This window comes from Oncorhynchus gorbuscha, linkage group LG18 (assembly GCF_021184085.1).
Source record: "Oncorhynchus gorbuscha isolate QuinsamMale2020 ecotype Even-year linkage group LG18, OgorEven_v1.0, whole genome shotgun sequence".
NCBI lineage: Eukaryota > Metazoa > Chordata > Actinopteri > Salmoniformes > Salmonidae > Oncorhynchus > Oncorhynchus gorbuscha.
The window spans coordinates 4487290-4503006 of NC_060190.1; the positions used below are offsets into that span (position 1 = coordinate 4487290).

At 39.5% G+C, this 15717-nt stretch overlaps 1 protein-coding gene across 2 annotated transcripts in view; it reads right to left on the reverse strand.

The window, feature by feature from the left end:
- LOC124002729 (zinc finger protein 239-like) overlaps positions 1-15717 on the reverse strand; it is a 59099-nt gene that overhangs the window by 14932 nt on the left and 28450 nt on the right. The window contains exon 1 of one of the 2 annotated variants that reach the window (XM_046310437.1): positions 3427-3574. In XM_046310437.1, the coding sequence (XP_046166393.1) occupies positions 3427-3435 (9 nt within the window). In that variant the 5' untranslated portion in view covers positions 3436-3574. Of the gene's footprint in view, positions 1-3426 lie in introns of those variants that run through there. The other variant, XM_046310438.1, reaches the window with a different exon arrangement.

The window sequence follows — 15717 nt, forward strand, 5'->3', positions numbered from 1 at the left end:
CAATCTCCTCCAATCCCACTTTTTCCGCTATCTCCAGACTAGGAACTTTGTCAGGGCTAACACACCTGGATTTCCCAATTCCCAATTTCCCAGCTGAACAAGCTTCCTAGGTTGCGCAATTTCAGATGTATATGCAATCATTCATGACTTACAGAACCCTTCTTTGGTGCCTTTAAAGACTCGATGGGAAAAGGATTTTGGGGAGGAACTTGGGGAAGACGCCTGGGAATCTGTGCTGCACAGGGTGCACTCGTTCTCTTTTAGCACTAGACACAGCCTCATTCAATTCAAGGTGGTTCACTGTATCCACTGGTTTGGGGCCAAACTTGGAAGAATATTCTCTGATTTTGATCCTACCTGTGTCAGATGTAAAGTGGAACCAGCCACACTGTTGCATATGTTTTGGGGCTGTCATAAACGGTCAGGTTTATGGGAATTAATATTTAAATGTTTCTCTGATATGACACTGTTATAGATCCGTCTCCCTTTTTGGAGTACTGCCCATGGGTACCCCCCTATCAAGAATCCAGTCGGACACTGTTGCTTATACAACTATTTTAGCTAGACGACTAATACTACAGAACTGGAAGATGGCAGCTCCCCCATCTTATAAATATTGGGTGAGGGATGTGTTGTGCTCTCTGAAACTAGAAAAAATTCAATTCACGTGGGAACCCCAAACTGTTTAATGAGGCTTGGGCTCCATTCCGGTCTTACTTTAAACAGTCCATCCTCTGATGGCATTCCAATGAATACTAAAATAAGTCTGTGACTTAAGGGTTGGAGGAGCCTCTCTCTGTGTTTTTGCTGGGGGGCATTAAGGTCCATGTGCTTATTGATTGTGATCCGCAGATGCCTTGTTCATCTTGCCCGGGCAGAGACTGAAGTGTGAGCTTGTTTTTCACAGTTATTTTTACACTTTGTTCACGCCTACATGAATAATCATTATTTTAAAGCATTGTAAAAAAAGAAAACCTGTCCAGTGGATGGTCGGTCTGTGGCCATGACTCTCTGCGAGTGGTTGCATTTCTCCACCCTTATCTCTTGACTGTTTAGGTGTTTGCTCTGTCCCTGTACTATAGATTGCCCTCTGTAGCCTTCTGCCTGGTATGTTTTACTTGTCTTAAGTATGGTATCTTTAAAGCTATTTTTTTATTTGTATTTGTATTTGTATTTTTTTTCTAGTTGAGTATATTATTTATATTGCTTTGTCTTGTGTGTGTGTGTGTGTGTGTGTGTGTGTGTGTGTGTGTGTGTGTGTGTGTGTGTGTGTGTGTGTGTGTGTGTGTGTGTGTGTGTGTGTGTGTGTGTAAAACTTAATAAACAGAGTAAAACAATTTTTTTAAATGTAGACCTCAACAAGTCTGGTTCATCCTTGGGAGCAATTTCTAAACGCCTGAAGGTACCAAATTCATCTGTACAAACAATAGTACGCAAGTATAAATGATTAACTAATGTGCATGTCCAATATCCTTCACAAGACCAGGCTAATGGTGGCTATAAATTATTAACTAATGTGCATGTCCAATATCCTTCACAAGACCAGGCTAATGGTGCCTATACATGTTTAACTAATGTGCATGTCCAATATCCTTCACAAGACCAGGCTAATGGTGCCTATGCATGTTTAACTAATGTGCATGTCCAATATCCTTCACAAGACCAGGCTAATGGTGGCTATAAATGATTAACTAATGTGCATGTCCAATATCCTTCACAAGACCAGGCTAATGGTGCCTATACATGTTTAACTAATGTGCATGTCCAATATCCTTCACAAGACCAGGCTAATGGTGCCTATACATGTTTAACTAATGTGCATGTCCAATATCCTTCACAAGACCAGGCTAATGGTGGCTATAAATGATTAACTAATGTGCATGTCCAATATCCTTCACAAGACCAGGCTAATGGTGCCTATACATGTTTAACTAATGTGCATGTCCAATATCCTTCACAAGACCAGGCTAATGGTGCCTATACATGTTTAACTAATGTGCATGTCCAATATCCTTCACAAGACCAGGCTAATGGTGGCTATAAATGATTAACTAATGTGCATGTCCAATAGCCTTCACAAGGCCAGGCTAATGGTGCCTATAAATGATTAACTAATGTGCATGTCCAATATCCTTCACAGGACCAGGCTAATGGTGCCTATAAATGATTAACTAATGTGCATGTCCAATATCCTTCACAAGACTAGGCTAATGGTGCCTATACATGTTTAACTAATGTGCATGTCCAATATCCTTCACAAGACCAGGCTAATGGTGCCTATACATGTTTAACTAATGTGCATGTCCAATAGCCTTCACAAGACCAGGCTAATGGTGCCTATACATGTTTAACTAATGTGCATGTCCAATATCCTTCACAAGAAAAGGCTAATGGCGTCTATATATTATTAACTAATGTGCATGTCCAATATCCTTCACAAGACCAGGCTAATGGTGCCTATAAATGATTAACTAATGTGCAAGCTAGCTTTATATTTTTACTGAGATACCAAAAATGCAGGTTGTCGATTAAATTTGACACTTCGCGGGCACCAGAGTTTGACATGTAGTTTGCAATGAATTGTGGGTCATATCAACCCATCAAGTGACCAAAGTTGTTCACTCGCTCCTTCAAGCTAAATCGAGGGCTGAGGGGGCAACGTTGGGATTTGGACCTTCTTAAAATGGTAATCAAACTGCATCCGGTTTCGATGGGGATACCACGAGGGAAAAACAACGTGTTTGGACTGCCGCAATTTCTTTTCTATGTTAGAACGGCCACTTGAATATCTGGTCAAATAATGGCGAATGTGTAAGAAATCAGTGAAGGAATGTGAACATGTGCACACTGGGAGGAAGGAGAGAATTAGGTCATAGTTACAGATTTCTAAACATGATTGTATGAACTGCCTTAATTTTGCTGGACCCCGGGAAGAGTAGCTGCTGCGTTGGCAGCGAATGGGGATCCATAATAAATACTGTAATGAAACAAGCAGGGAGCAGGTCTGGAACACTCGACATACTAGCCCGAAGTCAAGCGCGCTATCGACTGTGCCGCAAAAGCATGCTCTAGCGGTATTTTATCGGTATCCGTGCTTATAAACCCAGTGTGGTTACAATACAAATATAGTTGTTGACAACTTTTTAAAAAGGTTTTTTACTTTAGTTAATTAGGCAATTCAGTTAAGAAGAAATTATTCTTTTGAATGACGGCCTATAAACAGTGGGTTAAATGCCTTGTTCAGGGACAGAACGACATATTTATTTATCTGTTCAGCTCGGGGATTCGGTTACTGACCCAACGCTCTAACCACTAGGCTTCCTGCCGCTCCAAACAGAACACAGCAATGTGGAGGTTCAAATATGATGAAAACGAGGCCTAGACATTGTATACAACACAGTGGGCATATGTTAAAATCAGACTTACCCGATCCATTGTGGAGGCCACTGTTTCTTTGTATGATAAGAACTGTTCGACCCTAACTGTTCTCGTCAACAATGTCCTGTTGTCTTGTTCTTCTTTAAGGTTTTATGGCAGACTACACCTATTGCCTTATTGCTGCCACCTACTGTACGGCGGGTGAACGAAGAATAAAAATATCCATCCAAATCGTTTATATTGTAGGTGAAGAATTCATGCAGGACTTCTCTCCATAATAGTGTCAAATCTTCATGAATGTGTTCCATTATAAATCTACTGATGTCTTGTCACAGATTATTTACATGAATACCGTTAAAAAAAGATGCAACACAGTTTCAAATCAAATCAAATGTTATTTGTCACATACACATGGTTAGCAGATGTTAATGCGAGTGTAGCGAAATGCTTGTGCTTCTAGTTCCGACAATGCAGTGATAACAATTGGAACAATTTAAATGTATCTATTTTTTTGTACTTCTTCATATAGTGGTTGGCAGGGTAATATGAATGAATAATTGTATAATAAACTTCCTTATTAATTGTGTTAGTAAGTACATATGTGTGAGACAACATATATAATGAATAAAACAATTCCATTAAGGTATGACATAAGGTGTATAGAGAGATACAAAATCCTGTTGATACAAGGAAAGTATCACTCTGTTGTTGAATGGACCAAAACAAGAACACATCTTTACTACTGTAAACCACCAAAAGTAGAAAAGACATGATGATGAATAAAGTTTCACATAGAAGTAGGTCTTCTTAGGAAGTGTTTTATCAAATTGATCTTAAAAGTATTATTTAAGGTAGGATTGTCCAGACAATTCAGCCCACCATACTCATGTGTTCAATGCAACAGTTTCCTAATGTGACGGGTTCGCTTTCTCCACAGAAAGTTAAAAAAAGCATCTGGTCTGTTGAAAGGGTTCTACATGAAACCCTAAAGAGTTCTACCTGGAACCAAAGAGGTTCTATCTGCAACCGAAAAGGGTTCTTCTATGGGGACAGCTGAAGAACCCTTTAAGGTTCTAGATAGCGCCTTTTTTTCCAAAGAGTGTAGTGTTGTTATGCCCACTCCTCGACAACACTTCAACCGTCCAAATAAATTGTCATGGAGCATCACCATGGCGATGATGATTTGTGAGACGTCATTGCAAAGACAATCCACAATAATGACTTAATGACATTTGGAGTCCCTGACATTATTTGTTTGGCTTCTAACTATGGCTGCATCTGAAATGTCACCTGACAGTATGTAGGTAATAGGATGCCATTTCAGACACACTATGTGTCTATTCTAGTCTGATGGATGGATGCTGTAATAGATTGGTCTATTAACATGGTAATCTGTCTAGATACAATTATCACTTACCTGATTGGTTAATCCTGTGACCTCTTAACTTTAATACGTTCTCGCCTCAAACATGCTCCTGTGTTGTACTACCATGTATTTGATTAGTAAAGTTTCCCAAATGAGCTGCTCCCTCCTGTCCAGTTATTATTAGTTATTCTATAGGTGATAAAACCTCAAATACTACAGATGGAATGTGATGATTGACACTGTGTACATTTATTGCTAGGCCTCTTAAATAAAGCTGATTACATTGTGATATTTAATACATGGAGAGTACTTCGTCTGGGCTAGAGTTGATTGATTGATTGACTAACTCTGACTTACAACGTTCAGGTCATGTCCTTTGCAGATGCCACATTCCTGACAAAAGTTTGTAAGTATAACAAATATCTGTAACCGAGTAAAAGGACAGTTAAAGTAAGAATTCAACATGTAAATGTTCATTCAGAGCCGTAACATACGTTTACAGATCGAATTTAACAGTTATGTTTCCTGCATTACTTTTCTTACAATCTTAACAGTTTACGTATGGATTTTCTTACTCTAAAAATGTGTGGTTTAACAAGGGTTCTTCTAAGATCCTTAAAGTTCTTCAAAGAACCTTAGGGTTCTTGGCACTCAAAATGCCCCCCAAAAGGTTCTTCCAAGAACCCCATAGGAGGTGGGGTTCATCGAGAAACCTCTTTAGTTGGTGGGGGTTCTTGGAGAGTCTTATTTGCCCAACTGAAACACTTGGATTTGAATTTGAAAGGACAGAAGGAGCAGGGACTTAACTGACAAATGTAAAGATCTCAATGTAAGGTAAGGTTGGTCCATTGTATGATCTAAATGTAAGGTAAGGTTGGTCCATTGTATGATCTAAATGTAAGGTAAGGTTGGTCCATTGTATCATCTAAATGTAAGGTAAGGTTGGTCCATTGTATCATCTAAATGTAAGGTAAGGTTGGTCCATTGTATGATCTAAATGTAAGGTAAAGTTGGTCCATTGTATCATCTAAATGTAAGGTAAGGTTGGTCCATTGTATGATCTCAATGTAAGGTAAGGTTGGTCCATTGTATCATCTAAATGTAAGGTAAGGTTGGTCCATTGTATCATCTAAATGTAAGGTAAGGTTGGTCCATTGTATCATCTAAATGTAAGGTAAGGTTGGTCCATTGTATGATCTAAATGTAAGGTAAGGTTGGTCCATTGTATGATCTAAATGTAAGGTAAGGTTGGTCCATTGTATGATCTCAATGTAAGGTAAGGTTGGTCCATTGTATGATCTCAATGTAAGGTAAGGTTGGTCCATTGTATCATCTAAATGTATATTGTTTCATGATTATACCATCTATCTTTTCATATTTGTGCAAATATTTCATAACAAAAAATTGACACAATTCAATGGATATCAATCAACAAAAAGATAATATTTAGTCTATAAGAATATGTTGAAGAATAGCTGTGTTGGGTGCAGATGACTGAACTGCTCACTTTTGTGTCAGTAGGTAAACAAGGAGGCAAACAAAGGTATTTCAATTGGTATTGGTGTTATGAAGATCACAATTACCATCCTCCTCCCTTACATCTTCAATGAATATCCCATAGGCCTCTACATTATGGACAAGGTATGTATATGAAAAACATTATCAAAACAGTTTTTTTTCATTCCCATTCACCACAAAAAACAAAGTATGAATACTGACATGTACATCATTTGTTAATCTGTATAATGACTATTTTTGGGATTCACAGACTTCTCACACAGTACACCTCTGATGAGTAAAACAGGAAACCTGTTAGATGACCATCCACTGTGAAATCATTCTATAGATACAGAGAACATCAACACATTAACATCAACAGGACAGAGGAAAACCCATTGGACTTGGGACTCTGTTGGGAGTTTTCCTCATATTTACAATGTTTTTCTGCTATGTCAATAAAATCAGAAAACACAGAACTAAAATACTGTGTTATTGTTATGCATATTATTATTAATAATAACAGGGTGGGGGGGAAGGGTAGTTATTTGAGAATCCATAAAAAAAAGGGGTTATTTGAATTTATAGTGGTTTCCCCAGTTAATTTTAAAAAACCCTAAAGGATACTCCAGGAACCTTTTCTTTTTAGAGTGTACGATCCTAACAATATGTATGTTCAACCACTTGGCAGCTATCTGTCTCCATAATAATTGTTACGCGGAACGAACACAGGGTGAGAGCGGACTCAGATGCGGAAGTAGGGATGAATGGACCAAAATGTTTATTGTACACAGAGAGATATGGAGTGCAGAACCGGGGTAACTCAGATGAGTTGCAGAAAGACCCGAAGTGTAGAGTGAGGTTGGAGTTGACTGAGTTGAACAGGGTAAACCGGTCCTGAGGGGAGTCCCAAGGTGGTGGTGGTGAGTGAAATCCAGAGCAAGGTGGTAGGGTGGTGAGAAGTGGTACAGGTGACAGATACAGAGTGGTAACTGCAATGAGAGGACAAAATGGTGTGAGGCAGGGAAGAGGATCTTGATAATGAACAAAAGGCTAGGATAATGACTGACTGAGCAGAGATTACGATCTGGCAGAGTGGAAGTGTATTTGAGTGAGTATTTGTAGAGGTGTTGATTTATGGAACGAGTTGCAGCTGATAGGGATCTGATCTGACTCCAACACACCTGTCTCCAACCACACAATCAAACAGAGAGAGAGAGAGAGTACAGGGGGATGACTGCAGGTCAAGACACCGGACGAACACCAGAGGGCATAACCAGAGCAAATGTGACAAATAATACACCATAATCCTGGATGCCAACCACCCATTAACCTCAGATTTGATTTGTATTATTATTGTTAGAGGCAACTTGAGTATCTGGTCATATAATCCATAATCTGTGTTTCAAAACAGTGAAGGGATGTAAACAAGTGCATACTTCAGGAGGAAGGAGATGTAATTAAGTAATCGGCATAGATTCCGACGTATGATATTGAAGTTGGCTACTTTGTTGAAGGGAAAAAAAATCTCAAACAAGTTTTATCTCATGTTTTTTTTGTCCAGCAGTTTAAACCGAACACAGGAATGTGGAGGATCAAAGATGATGAAAATTAGTCCTAGACATTTTATACAACACAGCAGACCTATACTGTTAAAAGGAACCCCGATTTACCGGAATTATCGTGGAAGCTATTGTTTCTTTAGTGTTTCTTACTCATCAAGACATGTGTAGGTGTACAGTTACTTTGTTGTCACACTATTCAAATAAGGCTTAGGGGAGAATTCCAGTCTCAAGGCAGCAATTGACGCTCCCCAAGACCAGAGCAATCAAACATCTATTTAAATATCCAGCTCAATTACGTTATGACAACATAACTTCTCACATCTCATGTAGGCTAATCTTACTTCAGAAAGTTTTTGGAGAAGATTTGACCTGATCTATAAAAGTCGAGTAAAGTCTAGAAAAAACGTACAACAACAACCCTTTCACTAAGAATCCTGTTGTCTGTAATCATCTACTTTTACCTGACAGCAACTTGGAACAAAGCTCTAAACTCAGCAAAAAAAAAGAAACATCCCTTTTTCAGGACCCTCTCTTTCAAAGATAATTCGTAAAAATCGAAATAACTTCACAGATCTTCGCTGTAAAGGATTTAACACTGTTTCCCATGCGTGTTCAATGAACCATAAACAATTAATAAGCATGCAACACTGGAACGGTCGTTAAGACACTAACAGCTTACAGACGGTAGGCAATTAAGGTCACAGTTATGAAAACTTAGGACACTAAAGAGGCCTTTCTACTGACTCTGAAAAACACCAGAAGAAAGATGCCCAGGGTCCTTGCTCATCTGCTTGAACGTGCCTTAGACATGCTGCAAGGAGGCATGAGGACTGCAGACGTGGCCAGGGAAATAAATGGCAATGTCCGTACTGTGAGATGCCTATGACAGCGCTACAGGGAGACAGGACGGCCAGCTGATCGCCCTCGCAATGGCAGACCACGTGTAACAACACCTGCACAGGATCGGTACATCTGAAGTGCTTTGAAAGGCTCGTCATGGCTCACATCAACACCATTATCCCAGAAACGCTAGACCCACTCCAATTTGCATACCACCCGAACAGATGATGCAATCTCTATTGCACTCCACACTGCCCTTTCCTACCTGGACAAAAGGAACACCGACGTGAGAATGCTATTCATTGACTACAGCTCAGCGTTCAACACCATAGTGCCTTCAAAGCTCATCAATAAGCTAAGGACCCTGGGACTAAGCACCCCCCTCTGCAACTGGATCCTGGACTTCCTGATGGGCTGCCCCCCCAAGTGGTAAGGGAAGGTAACAACACATCCGCCACCCCTCAGGGGTGCGTGATCAGTCCCCTCCTCTACTCACTGTTCACTCATGACTGCACTGCCAGGCAGGACTCCAACACCATCATTAAGTTTGCCGATGACACAACACTGGTAGGCCTGGTCACCAAAAATTATGAGACAGTCTAAGGGAGGAGGTCAGAGACCTGGCCGTGTGGTACCAGGACAACAACCTCTCCCTCAATGTGATCAAGACAAAGGAGATAATTGTGACTACAGGAAAAGGAGGACCAAGCACACCCCCATTCTCATCGACGGAGCTGTAGTGGAGCAGGTTGAGAGCTTCAAGTTCCTTGGTGTCCACATCACCAACAAACTAACATGGTCCAAGCACACCAAGTCAGTCGTGAAGAGGGAATGTCAAAACCTATTCCTCCTCAGGAGACTGAAAAGATTTCAGATCCTCAAAAGGTTCTACAGCTGCACCATCGAGAGCATGGTTTCATCACTGCCTGGTGTGGCAACTGCTCGGCCTCCAACCGCAAGGCACTCCAGAGGGTAGTGCGTATGGCCAAGTACATAACTGGGGCCAAGCTTCCTGCCATCCAGGACCTCTATACCAGGATGTGTCAGAGGAAGGCACTAAAAATTGTCAAAGACTCCAGCCACCCCAGTCATAGATGGTTCTCTTTGCTACCGCACGGCAAGCTGTACCGGGGCGCCAAGTCTAGGTCTAAGAGGCTTCTAAACAGCTTCTACACTCAAGCCATAAGACTCTTGAACATCTAATTGAATGGCTACCCAGACTATTGCATTGCCCCCCCCCCCCTTTTACACCGCTGCTACACTGTTTATTATCTATGCAGAGCCACTTTAATAACTCTACCTACATGTACATATTACCTCAATTACCTCGACTAACCGGTGCCCCCGCACATTGACTCTGTACCGGTACCCCCTGTATATAGTCTCGCTAGTGTTATTTTTTACTACTGCTCTTTAATTACTTGTTACTTTTATTTCTTATTCTTATTAATGTTTTTTTTAAACTACATTGTTGGTTAGGGGCTTGTAAGTAAGCATTTCACTGTAAGGTCTACACCTGTTGTATTCGGCACATGTGACTAATAAAATGTGATGTGATCTCTTCAGGCCCTCCGCACCTCTCTGAATGCATTCAGTTGTACAACTGACGAGGTATGTCTTTCACAGACCACTGTAGTTCTCAGTCCACTGATTCCAACACTCACCTGTCCATTCTCTACTGTGTCTCTTCAGTTTCTTGTGTCAGAGGTGGATATGGAGGCCTTCTTCCTGTTTTGTAAATGAAAGAATGAATGAACAGATGAATGGAAGAATCAATCAATCAATCAATAAGAATGTGTCAAGATCAATGATTAAAAAAACAGAATGTGAATAAGGGTAAATTCATCTCACTCACCTGAACCACATGAACCCAATGAGACAGAATGTGAATAAGGGTAAATTCATCTCACTCACCTGAACCACATGAACCCAATGAGACAGAATGTGAATAAGGGTAAATTCATCTCACTCACCTGAACCACATGAACCCAATGAGACAGAATGTGAATAAGGGTAAATTCATCTCACTCACCTGAACCACATGAACCCAATGAGACAGAATGTGAATAAGGGTAAATTCATCTCACTCACCTGAACCACATGAACCCAATGAGACAGAATGTGAATAAGGGTAAATTCATCTCACTCACCTGAACCACATGAACCCAATGAGACAGAATGTGAATAAGGGTAAATTCATCTCACTCACCTGAACCACATGAACCCAATGAGACAGAATGTGAATAAGGGTAAATTCATCTCACTCACCTGAACCACATGAACCCAATGAGACAGAATGTGAATAAGGGTAAATTCATCTCACTCACCTGAACCACATGAACCCAATGAGACAGAATGTGAATAAGGGTAAATTCATCTCACTCACCTGAACCACAAACCCAATGAGACAGAATGTGAATAAGGGTAAATTCATCTCACTCACCTGAACCACATGAACCCAATGAGACAGAATGTGAATAAGGGTAAATTCATCTCACTCACCTGAACCACATGAACCCAATGAGACAGAATGTGAATAAGGGTAAATTCATCTCACTCACCTGAACCACATGAACCCAATGAGACAGAATGTGAATAAGGGTAAATTCATCTCACTCACCTGAACCACATGAACCCAATGAGACAGAATGTGAATAAGGGTAAATTCATCTCACTCACCTGAACCACATGAACCCAATGAGACAGAATGTGAATAAGGGTAAATTCATCTCACTCACCTGAACCACATGAACCCAATGAGACAGAATGTGAATAAGGGTAAATTCATCTCACTCACCTGAACCACATGAACCCAATGAGACAGAATGTGAATAAGGGTAAATTCATCTCACTCACCTGAACCACATGAACCCAATGAGACAGAATGTGAATAAGGGTAAATTCATCTCACTCACCTGAACCACATGAACCCAATGAGACAGAATGTGAATAAGGGTAAATTCATCTCACTCACCTGAACCACATGAACCCAATGAGACAGAATGTGAATAAGGGTAAATTCATCTCACTCACCTGAACCACATGAACCCAATGAGACAGAATGTGAATAAGGGTAAATTCATCTCACTCACCTGAACCACATGAACCCAATGAGACAGAATGTGAATAAGGGTAAATTCATCTCACTCACCTGAACCACATGAACCCAATGAGACAGAATGTGAGAATCAGAACAACAACGATGATTCCAACAACTGCATTCTTCAAAGACTTCGGTTCCCCAACAAACATAACAGGAGAACGGAGATTCTCGTAGCTTTTAACACTACAGTAGTAGCTGACTGCGTCCACACTGCTGATTTGGTCTAGGTAGAAGTAGTTATCTTGTCTGTTTGGGTTGGTGAGAATATGATAGAAAAATGACATACAGTGCCTTGCGAAAGTATTCGGCCCCCTTGAACTTTGCGACCTTTTGCCACATTTCAGGCTTCAAACATAAAGATATAAAACTGTATTTTTTTGTGAAGAATCAAAAACAAGTGGGACACAATCATGAAGTGGAACGACATTTATTGGATATTTCAAACTTTTTTTAACAATCAAAAACTGAAAAATTGGGCTTGCAAAATTATTCAGCCCCTTTACTTTCAGTGCAGCAAACTCTCTCCAGAAGTTCAGTGAGGATCTCTGAATGATCCAATGTTGACCTAAATGAATAATGATGATAAATACAATCCACCTGTGTGTAATCAAGTCTCCGTATAAATGCACCTGCACTGTGATAGTCTCAGAGGTCCGTTAAAAGCGCAGAGAGCATCATGAAGAACAAGGAACACACCAGGCAGGTCCGAGATACTGTTGTGAAGAAGTTTAAAGCCGGATTTGGATACAAAAAGATTTCCCAAGCTTTAAACATCCCAAGGAGCACTGTGCAAGCGATAATATTGAAATGGAAGGAGTATCAGACCACTGCAAATCTACCAAGACCTTATTGTCCCTCTAAACTTTCAGCTCATACAAGGAGAAGACTGATCAGAGATGCAGCCAAGAGGCCCATGATCACTCTGGATGAACTGCAGAGATCTACAGCTGAGGTGGGAGACTCTGTCCATAGGACAACAATCAGTCGTATATTGCACAAATCTGGCCTTTATGGAAGAGTGGCAAGGAGAAAGCCATTTCTTAAAGATATCCATAAAAAGTGTTGTTTAAAGTTTGCCACAAGCCACCTGGGAGACACACCAAACATGTGGAAGAAGGTGCTCTGGTCAGATGAAACCAAAATTGAAATTTTGGCAACAATGCAACACGTTATGTTTGGCGTAAAAGCAACACAGCGCATCACCCTGAACACACCATCCCCACTGTCAAACATGGTGGTGGCAGCATCATGTTTTGGGCCTGCTTTTCTTCAGCAGGGACAGGGAAGATGGTTAAAATTGATGGGAAGACGGATGGAGCCAAATACAGGACCATTCTGGAAGAAAACCTGATGGAGTCTGCAAAAGACCTGAGACTGGGACGGAGATTTGTCTTCCAACAAGACAATGCTCCAAAACATAAAGCAAAATCTACAATGGAATGGTTCAAAAATAAACATATCCAGGTGTTAGAATGGCCAAGTCAAAGTCCAGACCTCAATCCAATCGTGAATCTGTGGAAAGAACTGAAAACTGCTGTTCACAAATGCTCTCCATCCAACCTCACTGAGCTCGAGCTGTTTTGCAAGGAGGAATGGGAAAAGATTTCAGTCTCTCGATGTGCAAAACTGATAGAGACATACCCCAAGCGACTTACAGCTGTAATCGCAGCAAAAGGTGGCGCTACAAAGTATTAACTTAAGGGGGCTGAATAATTTTGCACGCCCAATTTTTCAGTTTTTGATTTGTTAAAAAAGTTTTAAATATCCAATAAATGTCATTACACTTCATGATTGTGTCCCACTTGTTGTTGATTCTTCACAAAAAAATACAGTTTTATATCTTTATGTTTGAAGCCTGAAATGTGGCAAAAGGTCACAAAGTTCAAGGGGGCCGAATACTTTCGCAAGGCACTGTATTTACCTTATTTGTTTGATATTAATAGTTAACAATATATACCTAACAATAGTAAGACATTTCTGTCCTATTAATGCTGTTATTTATGCTCTCCACTCTAGCTTCCTGCAGCTAGTCAAGGTTATGGGTTTTACTAGAGCTAGCTTGAAGCTGACAATTGATTGATGTCTTGGTGATAAAAAAGCAAACAGTCATATTCCATTCTATCATTAGTGGTGCATGTGAGACATATGTCTCCGGTCTAACTGAGCCTGCATTCTATAGATGAGATAGAGATAGCCTGAAGGAATAAAAACAAACATCTCATTGTTTGTTCTCATCCTCTGGGAAACTAAGGAGGGGTCGAACCAGCCTAAGAATTTTTAAGTCCTGAATAACATCTGATTTCTAATTATCAGTTGGGTTACTCGGTCCAACACTCAAGGGTGTTGGGTCGACCAACCTCATTATTGCAATAATTAATCGATATTGAATAAAGATTATTGTTTGAAGAAATGACAAAGTCTCTCACTTGATCAGAATATTACATGACAGAAGTTGTCCGTTCTTGTACCAGATGTAGGTGGGGTTGTCAGTCAGAAGACAGGTGGTGCTACAGGTCAGTGTTCTCTTCTTTTCATCTATGGAGGAAGACACCTTCACCTGCAGCTCTGAATAATAATTATTAGAACTTGCAACATGATATTGTACTGGATTACAATTCATATATTTGTATAAGTAGTTGTGGTAGATATTATATATTACCTGTGTTAGTAGTTATAGAAGTAGATATTATATTACGTGTGTTAGTAGTTGTAGTAGTAGATACTATATATTACCTGTGTTAGTAGTTATAGTAGTAGATATTATATATTACCTGTGTTAGTTGTTATAGTAGTAGATATTATATATTACCTTTGTTAGTAGTTGTAGTAGTAGATATTATATATTACCTGTGTTAGTAGTAGATATTATATATTACTTGTGTTATTAGTTGTAGTAGTAGATACTATATATTACCTGTGTTAGTTGTTATAGTAGTAGATATTATATATTACCTGTGTTAGTAGTAGATATTATATATTACCTTTGTTAGTAGTTGTAGTAGTAGATACTATATATTACCTGTGTTAGTAGTTATAGTAGTAGATATTATATATTACCTGTGTTAGTAGTAGATATTATATATTACCTGTGTTAGTAGTTATAGTAGTAGATATTATATATTACCTGTGTTAGTAGTTATAGTAGAAGTAGTATATATATATTACCTGTGTTAGTAGTTATAGTAGTAGAAATGATATATTACCTGTATTAGTAGTTATAGTAGTAGAAGATATTATATATTACCTCTATTAGTAGTTATAGTAGTAGAAGTAGTAGATATGATATATTACCTGTATTAGTAGTTGTAGTAGAAGTAGTAGATATTATATATTACCTGCGACAGTCAGAGTTGTTCCAGAAAAGCTGTACCCCCATTCTGCATACTGTGTTTTAAATCTGAATGTGTACTCAGCTGAATCTCTCTCAGGTATGTGATTCTCAGGGTGAGTCCTTCTCTTTAGTTCCAAGGTACTCAGCACAACCTGCATACTCTGGACCGAGCTCAGGATTTTAGGCACCTCATTATATTTCTCTTGAATAAACCAGTTTGGTTCTGAGACTACATGATAACTTGGATGTTGATATGTGCAGGGCAGTTCCACTGTTGAGCCCTTCACAGCACAGATACTCTGATGGGTGTAAATCACGTGGACAGTTCTGACCCAGAACACCTAAAACAGTAGTAGGCCCAATCATTTATGCAATTAGTTAATTCTATAATTTTTTCACTCAACAAAACATACATTTGTACGATTTTACTGAGTTACAGTTCATATAAAGAAATCAGTCAATTGTTATAAATGAATTAGACCCTAATCTATGGATTTCACATGACTGGGAATACAGATACAATTAAAGTCAGAAGTTTACATACACTTAGGTTGGGGTCATTAAAACTTGTTTTTCAACCACTCCACAAATTTCTTGTTAACAAACTATAGTTTTGGCAAGTCGGTTAGGACATCTA